The sequence below is a fragment of the Notothenia coriiceps genome, unplaced genomic scaffold (genome assembly GCF_000735185.1).
Source record: "Notothenia coriiceps isolate Sejong01 unplaced genomic scaffold, NC01 NC01_scaffold00015441, whole genome shotgun sequence".
In the NCBI taxonomy this organism is placed as follows: domain Eukaryota; kingdom Metazoa; phylum Chordata; class Actinopteri; order Perciformes; family Nototheniidae; genus Notothenia; species Notothenia coriiceps.
This window is the reverse complement of record NW_011348142.1, coordinates 1,498-9,936: the sequence shown is the minus strand read 5'-3', so window position 1 is coordinate 9,936 and position 8,439 is coordinate 1,498. Positions and strand designations below refer to the sequence as shown.

The window sequence follows — 8,439 nt, the reverse complement described above, 5'->3', positions numbered from 1 at the left end:
CCAACAAGCCGGTTAGGACAGAGAGTGAATACACATACTATACAGAGACGCTGTATGAGAAATCAATGTGAGTTTGGAAAATTGCACAATTTAAATCTATTCTAGTAGACCTCAACAATGGAATTATGATCAGTAGAAATGGCCATGACATGGGACCTTTAAACAATAAATGTACCAAAAAGTAAGTAAAATAATAATAACAAATGCTTGATAATGTTTTTTTGTTGTAAAAATTCATTTGTATCTGGGTTAAAATATTGACTCAGTTCCTAAAAGTGCAAACAATGCGGATTTTTCAAATCGTTTTGGTTTCACTTTAGGTTAAAAAATATATATTTATTATCTGATTTGTCAAATAATAATCTGTATTAATGAATTCTCTCTTTTTTAATGATTATTTTGTATTGCACTTTGGAAGACACCCCAGTTATCAGCTGCTACTGCTTAACTTGATATTACACCACAGCTTTGTGTCCCATGTTTGAATGCATGGAACCATAAATGTGTTAATCATTTCTAAAGGACTTGAACCAGGCTGTCACTATTAACACCCCCATGCTCCACCAATAACATTATATATATTATATTTTTAAGTTATTATGGTCAAACCACGCGATAACGGTTTGGTTTATAGTCTTTCTGAGCAGAGATTTGTATTCATTATTCAAATGAAAACCCATTATTATAACTTACCAAACGTTTTTATCGACGCCTTCTGTTCTTCGTGCATGAATCCTTCGTGACATGATGATCTGTAATAAAGGGACATTTATCATTCGCTTTGTGCACCTGAAACTGAACATGTCTTTAACTGAACTGGAACAGACAACTAGAAAATAATCCAATGCATTAACACGGGTTTCCAAATGAGCACATTCTCCCTGTGGACATTTACTTTTAAGCGAAATAACTTACTAGTAAGCAGGAGAAGAAGTTAAATAAAGACCTCCCCCCCCTCCTTATGTTTTCATTTCTACTTCCTGGATGGGCGGGGCGAGACGTCAACTAGCAGTAACCCGGATGCAACTCCAGCTGGTGCGCAGTAATGACAGACGCCACAATGTAACATTTAAAAATATTTAAAATCTATAAAATGAAAAAAATAAAATAAGCAGATGGAATGTATATATATATATATATATAGACATAATATATATATTGTTTGTGCAAAAAGGTGCATTAATTGACTCTGAATGTAATAATTTAAATTGATTTAACCCATGTATTTATTAGACTGTTCTTAATTACTTACAAATGTATGCATTTTCAATATTTTGTATTTGTCGTTGACTTTTTCTTTAATGCTGCTGTCAAAAAGACAAAAGAGGAACAGTTTTGATTTCTTTTCAGTAATAATAGTTTTCTTTTCCCCAAAAATATATACCGATCTTTGAGGATAGAAGAATAAATTCTCATCTGAATAAAAGTAAAAAAACATATCTTCCAAAATGTCAAGCTACTAAAAAATACCAGCAGGTTTGATATTGAGCAACAAGAAAAAAACAATTCTAAAATGTTTTCATTCATGTCCATCTTGTGAAGATCACATTTTATTGACCACAACACACATCACATTACCTTTACAGGAATGAAGGAAGAATACATTTTTATATCATGTCAATAAATCGTACGGCTATAGAAAGAGATGTACTTATTTAAACCTATGTCGTGATGAAACAGCACGCTGCCACTCATTTCAAGTCCTCCGGCAGCACCCTGCCTCTCTTCCTCAATCTGTCCTTCGTCTTCTCTGTTTTGGCCTTCTTCTGTTTCTGGATGTTCTTCCGTCTCTTGTCCTGCCGTTTCTGCATCTTCCCCACGACGTTCTCGCTTCGATCGCCCCAGTCCTTCTTTATCCTGGCGCCCCTCTTCTCCTTCTTCTTTAGCGAGGAGCGCAGCATGTCCTCGTCGTCCTTAATTTTGAGTCCTTCGGCCTTGTAGAGCACGTTGGTCCACTTGATCTTGTTCTCCATTTCTTTGGCCTTGTCCTCGTCCTTTTCCCTCAGCTCGCTCACTTTTGCTTTTTGAGCCTGGACGCGGCCAAGCAGCTGCTTGTAGTTTTTCCCCAGCAGGGGAGTTATCTGGCCCTTCACGCTCTGCTTCTTCTGCTTCTTCTTCTGTATTTTGTCCACGTACTCCTCCTCCACCGTCTCCACCTTGTTGAAGACGAGGGCCGTTACATCTCTTTTGTTCGCAGCGGGGGCGGGCTCAGGTTCTTTCTTGATCTCCACTGGCGCTTCTTGGCTATTCTCTTCAGCCAGTTTCTTCTTCAGGATAAACTCTTTCCTCTTCCTCTTCTTGCGCTCCCGTTCTATCTTTCGTTTTGCTCGCTTTGCCAGCACGGCCTCAGAGAGTGCGTTCTTCGGGGTTCCCTGATAAGAAAAAAGTGCAACTTGTTAGTCAGACATACATTTCTCTTAAGCGTCCAGTGCTGTACTAGCATTACATTTTGAGCTACTTTTACAAAAGCTTTTACATTTGTTGCTACTGTATACAGTGTATCTGATAGTTGGAGTTACTTAACATATTAAGATTTGACATTAAAACTTATGAAAAACCTCAAAAATATGATACTGTGCTCAAAAAAGAACTATCAGACATGAATATGGAAGTCCTACTTACTTAGAATCAAGAGGCCAATAATATGATATAAGAATATCTGAGAAGAATAATTCGGACTTAACTACTTTTACTTTAAGTACACTTGGCTTTGAATACTTTTGTCATCTTAAACAAGTGAAATCCTGCAAAATGACACAATGTTTATACAGAGCCGTATTGCTACTTTCAATTGAGTTAAAGATATAATCATTTCTTCCGTCATCCACATGTTGAACTGAACAGCACCAACTATAAAACTAGTGAGAAGATGAAAAGAGGAACATGCACACATTGTGAATAGATCTCTGGCCAGATGGGCACATAACGGCATCGGCTTGAGCGCTAAAAGTTGAATCAACTGTTCAATAATCATCTTTTAGGTAAATACTGACTTGTTTACAGGTTTTAATACCATGGCTGCAGTTGAGTTTACCGTCTCAGCTAAAGTCACATCGTATTTGATCAGTGTTTCTCAAACTTTTTCATACCAAGGACCACTTAACCAATACAAAACTCTTTCCTCTCACGGACCACCTAACTCCACAAATATCCCAAAACACATAGTTTTACTAGAAAAGATTACAAATCGCCTGAAAATGGTACAAACAAGTGGCAACACGTGTGACGTAGGTGTTGCGCTGGGCTATATCATGCAATCGAAACTTAAGCTCGCTCCATTGCGGAGATATTCCAGCGAGAGTGTTGAAGACTTACATTTTTTTTTTAAATTTGAAATTGTACCAATATACACTCGGACCACTAGGGGCTGCTCACGGACCACCAGTGGTCCGCAGACCACACTTTGAGAAGCACTATTAGATAAATGCTAATGAGTAATGTCATTCAAATCTTGAATAAATAAATCATCTTTAAATCTGCATACCTGTCCTCTGGACTCCTCGATTTTTTCATGAAGTCTCTTGCGTAAAACATCGACGGTGGAGAAGTTGGACGGTACCTTTCCTCCTTTAAGAGAAAACAAAATATGTGACTAAGAATTTTGAAATAACGAAAAGTAACAGAGTAATGGATTTACTTGCGGTACCTTTAGGCGCTGGTTTTGTTGATCCGTTTATTTGAGTTTTTGGCTGTTTCGCGGCGGGGGGGCCTTTCTGAGCAGCCACTGAAGGAGAGGGCTTTTTGGGGGATTTGGGATGAGGCTTCTTCACATCTTTAAAACTCTTCTTCTTCTTTGGAGGACCAGTCTCGCTTTTACCCTTGAAAGGAGCTACACAGAGATAAAACATGCATTAATGATCACATGTATTCAACATGATGTCAGCTGGACTGCCACAGCTCTGGAGATTCTTACATGAACAGACGAGGAGCTTCAACATGCATTGCACTGAAACTGAACAAGTCAGAAGCTTTTCTGTGAACCAAAAGGAAATAAATAATATTTATCTTAATTCCCTATTCTCTAAATAAAAGACAAATATCAAAGTCAGCTGATTTAGTGGCGGAAACTTAGTTTCAGAAAGTCATCAATCTAGCTGTAGCATTTTACATGATATTATCTAAGACATTTTGTATGATGTTTAAAAAATGCTTTCAGTTGTGCACTACAACTAATTCCTTAAAGTCCTATTCATATTCTGAATACATGAAAACCAATGGAAAGCAGCAACAAAAATGCATTTATGAAGCAAAGAAAGGAGAATGCAGTGTTTTGCTTGGTAAATGACCAAAATGTTATAATCATTTCAAAAACAGTAGAGTATTTATTTAGTAGAAATACTTCAATTGCCTTGACTGTAAATATCATCATGGAATCAAAAGGGACAAACAATGTCAACAGAATTGTAACAAATTAATAACATTAAAACAATAAGCTAAAGGGCATGTTCTTACTATTATACCATTAGCATTTTTGCTGTGTTATTTATTTCCCTGATTTGCAGCAGAGTGCTTGTTCTCTCATAAAAACATCAAAAAGCATTTATGGATTAAAATAAATAAGCATTCAACAATAGAACTCCACTCGTTGTTCTCCACACAGTGCAGCGCCTCCTCTGGTCACATGCAGTAATAACCGCATGTTTAATGACACTTTATAAGCCATTTTCTACCACCAATAACACATACACTATAAACCGCCCATAATAAATACAGCTAACTTATAGGCAAGTATTATATCCACGTTATTTTGTAAATACGGTAAAACGTTACCAAACGCTCTCTTCTTCGGCTCCTGCTCTTGCTGAAAAAACACTTTCTTCGCAAACCTCTGCATGTACGAGTCTTTAGCGGCGAGGTCCATCATGATGGAAGAACCGTGGAGCTGTCTGAGATGATCCAAGCAGAAAGAATACAAACAGAGTTTCTTGTCAGAAAATATCAACACATTTCTGAAACATGTGGTCAAGACGCCGGGGCGGAGCGTCACAAACCGGAAGGAGTAACACCATAAGCGGTCCCCCTTCTGATCATTATGTAGGATAGCTGTTATGTAGTCGGACCATTCTAAAACATATTTGCATTAGTATTTCACTGAGAATGGCTTCTTTAAAATCAGCACTTCTTTATTCCAACAGGGTCTTAACGACCCTGAAGAACCAGGTAAGTTATTTTGTTTAATTGACAGTTTTTCATTATAAAGAACCTTCACTGTGTTGTTGTGAATGTCACTTTCCAGTGGTTTTAGATTTTATTCCTCTTCTGTTATTTATTTCAGACACATGTTATTTATATTAAGAGGACTCTCCTCCTGCCCAGACTGCCTCTCTTCAAACGTGCAGAAGGTAATTTATTTGAACATCAGAACTACTTCTTCAAAAAACTGCACAGCATCTCCACTCTAAAGGACTAATTATGTGACGGTAATGTCAATATGTTTGTGTTGTGAATTTGTTTTGTATTCTACTCTATATTTATGTTTCAATCTTTTGTTTGCAATACCTACTAAGTGCATATGTACCAGTATACCAGAACGAATTGCTTGTGTGTAAACCTGACTCTGATAATCTTACTAGAAGCCAGTTTCTTAAAAAAAATATTGCACACATTTAAAGACATAAAATGCGTTGCATGATGGTTAGTCATTTTGTCCGAGTTGCTCTGGAGGCTCGCTCACCTGAGACCTTGAAATCTCGCGGGACAAAGACGCCCGCAGCCTTGAGAGCGAGGCGACGCAGTTTCAGAAAAAAAGTTTCTCTCCACGGGCTGCGGAGGCGAAATGCTTGATGGGAAACGACTCGCTGGTATCTCGAGCTGAGCGCTCATTGGTGGTTTTTACCCCGTGCTGCTGATGAAGCTCTCCATTGGCTCGGCAAAAGTTTGTTGTTGTTTTGTGTCAGTTTCTGTCGCCACTTCCATTCACATTTTTCATCATTGTTCCACAATGTTTATCACCATGAAATTAATATCTATATATGTTATACTATACTTGCACTGCTTACCGTTTTCATACTTTATATATCTTAGCATATTCATACACACTGTTCATACTGCTCACAGGCTGCTGTGTATATTAGTGTATTCATACCCCTCACTGTTTATTCATCATTCAATTCATTCTATCTTTTATTCTGTAGATTGTGTACATTACTTTTCACTTTACTGCTTGTTGCACTCCTGGTTAGAAGCTGAACTGCATTTCGTTGTCTCAGTACCTGTAATATGTGCAATAACAATAAAGTTGAATCTAATCTTGAGCAGGAACAAATATATTTACTTAGTACATATCTGACATTAACAATTAAACACATGTGTGCATTCTTTATAAATGCAAACCGAGTCAAGCCGACTCCGGAGGTGGCGGTATGCACCTTAAAGTTGTTTGCAATCCGCCAAAAAACCGAGAGAAGAAGAAGAAGAAGGCAAAGCAGCAGCAGAAGAAGAAGAAGAAGAAGAAGAAGCCGACTCGGAGCTGTCCGACTTCAGGCGAGCTTTTTGAGACCTCCCCCGGCTGCGATCGGCTATTCTCGTCTACTTTCGAGGCGAGCCGTAACGCGTCTCAAACAAGCCTAATGTTTTACACATATACTTTACCTTCTTCACTTCCTGTCCTGCATGTTGTGAACAGGCAGGCTGATCACCTTCGGGCGCCAGTCGTCCTCCACAGTAGCCAAGGCTCAGAGAGGAGAAGACTCCTTACTCAAATGGCTCCTGCTGCTCATCCCTGCCACCACCTTCGGCCTTGGTACATGGCAGGTCTGTCTTTATATTTATTTTGTGTCATAGCACTGTTTCAAATAATGCTGATGTATCTTTGGTTTGCTGTCGTTGGATGGACTCTGATATTTGTGTTTCTGTGAAGATGAAACGGCGTCAGTGGAAGATGCAGCTGATCGCTGAGCTGAACCGACTCACGACTGCTGAGCCCATCCCTCTGCCTCTGGAGTAAGATCATGTTAGAGGCAAACACCCACACACTATTAGTTTATAAATCCATACTTTTACTTTGATCTGGACAGTTTTTCTTTTTTTGTTTTGTTTTTCAGTATAACCACCTTTCACAATTCAGAAAAATGTAAGCACTCAGACTATAAGGAGCATAATCAATCCAAACACTAACAGAAGAATCCTTTTTTCCTCATTGCGAGCGGCAAGAACACAACATTATTTTATAGAAACAGTGATTACAAAAGCACACATCTCCAATTGTGATACTGTGAACAATAAAGTGATAAAATGCACTTTAAACCATTTTCTGGACAATTGAAGCCTTAATCAGGGAGATAGATTTAAAAATGTGAGTGTTGATGAAATGTGTTAATGGACTGCATGGAGGATTCAAACCTGTGTCCGCCACAGCAGGGACTAAACCCCTGAACAGCACTTTAACAACTTAACCAATAACTACAATCCCTCCTCTTATAACTGAGGGTACGACATGTCCTTGTCTCCCCCCACTTCTTCGAATTCTTACCTGTATGAAGTTTACACTTAGTCTTTTTCCTCCCTGGGTCTTAGTCCTCATGAGCTGCAGAGCCTGGAGTACAGACGGGTGAAAGTGCGAGGACAATTCGACCACTCCCAGGAGCTGTACATCCTCCCCCGCTCCCCTGTGGACCCCGAGAAGGAGGCCCGGGAGGCGGGCACGCTGTCCTCCAGTGGAGAGACCGGCGCTTATGTGGTCACCCCCTTCTACTGCACCGACCTCGGGTAATAAACACTGTGAAGGGAAAATAATAACTGCATAGTCTTAAATCCAAAACTCACTGCTCCATTCTCCTGCAGCATCACCATCCTGGTGAACAGAGGCTACGTGCCAAAGAGGAAGATCAGACCAGAGAGCAGGATGAAGGGCCAGGTGAGGGCTTCACATGATTTTACATGATTTAGTGGGAATGCTAATACAGCATTCCAACTATATGTCATTCTACGGACGAAAAGTTTATTAATATTCCGCCGACTTATTTGCCGCGCTTCTTCTCCCGCATTGAACATCGCAGAAACTCCGTTCAAACATCAAAACGTTCACCTCGGTCAGGAATCGATGGCTATTACTTTTCTCATTCATAACTTTTTCATAATTCCAGAGATACATCCCATAATTCATCACATTTTTAATGGAGGAAATCTTCAGACTTCAAGTAGTCTTCATGCGAATTCAACTGTTAACTGTTCATTCATACTTTCACTCAGAAAGCTCATTCCAACTTTAAAATGTTACACATCTTTCTGACATTATTCATGTAAATCTGATTCTTACTTTTAGAGATATATATATAATATTGTTCAGACCTTGTTAAAGAGGTTTTCTTCAGATTTTAACATTGACTAGAGTGCGTGATGTCACAGCTAGAGGGTAGGAAATCTTGAGATTTGCTTTCATATTTTTTTTTAAAACTGCCATAATTCCCAAACCCTACATTCCTGAGACATAATTTGTCA

The 8,439-nt window shown here is 38.9% G+C and overlaps 2 protein-coding genes across 2 annotated transcripts; one reads left to right on the top strand and one right to left on the bottom strand.

Annotated features, from left to right (window-relative positions):
• Positions 1-1,516: 1,516 nt before the first annotated feature.
• surf6 (surfeit 6) lies at positions 1,517-5,714 on the bottom strand. Its single transcript, XM_010775165.1, has 5 exons — positions 5,675-5,714; positions 4,771-4,886; positions 3,647-3,829; positions 3,485-3,567; positions 1,517-2,372 (listed from the first exon to the last, which is right to left on the bottom strand). Exons 2-5 carry the CDS (start codon positions 4,862-4,864, stop codon positions 1,692-1,694), a joined length of 1,041 nt encoding a protein of 346 aa, XP_010773467.1. The 5' UTR covers positions 4,865-4,886; positions 5,675-5,714; the 3' UTR covers positions 1,517-1,691.
• Positions 4,866-7,882, top strand: LOC104948927 (surfeit locus protein 1-like). Its single transcript, XM_010775167.1, has 6 exons — positions 4,866-5,160; positions 5,276-5,342; positions 6,626-6,753; positions 6,860-6,942; positions 7,516-7,707; positions 7,783-7,882. Exons 1-6 carry the CDS (start codon positions 5,098-5,100, stop codon positions 7,880-7,882), a joined length of 633 nt encoding a protein of 210 aa, XP_010773469.1. The 5' UTR covers positions 4,866-5,097.
• The last annotated feature ends 557 nt before the right edge of the window (positions 7,883-8,439 follow it).

What these genes read in the sequence shown, in the direction of transcription:
- surf6 (XM_010775165.1), bottom strand. Translation starts at nt 4,864, where the DNA reads ATGATGGACCTCGCCGCTAAAGACTCGTACATGCAGAGGTTTGCGAAG. An exon ending in AACAAAACCAGCGCCTAAAG is followed by an intron (nt 3,568 to 3,646) that starts GTACCGCAAGTA and finishes TTTCTCTTAAAG; the next exon opens with GAGGAAAGGTACCGTCCAAC. An exon ending in TCGAGGAGTCCAGAGGACAG is followed by an intron (nt 2,373 to 3,484) that starts GTATGCAGATTT and finishes TTTTCTTATCAG; the next exon opens with GGAACCCCGAAGAACGCACT.
- LOC104948927 (XM_010775167.1), top strand. Translation starts at nt 5,098, where the DNA reads ATGGCTTCTTTAAAATCAGCACTTCTTTATTCCAACAGGGTCTTAACG. An exon ending in TCGGCCTTGGTACATGGCAG is followed by an intron (nt 6,754 to 6,859) that starts GTCTGTCTTTAT and finishes GTTTCTGTGAAG; the next exon opens with ATGAAACGGCGTCAGTGGAA. An exon ending in CCCATCCCTCTGCCTCTGGA is followed by an intron (nt 6,943 to 7,515) that starts GTAAGATCATGT and finishes CCTGGGTCTTAG; the next exon opens with TCCTCATGAGCTGCAGAGCC.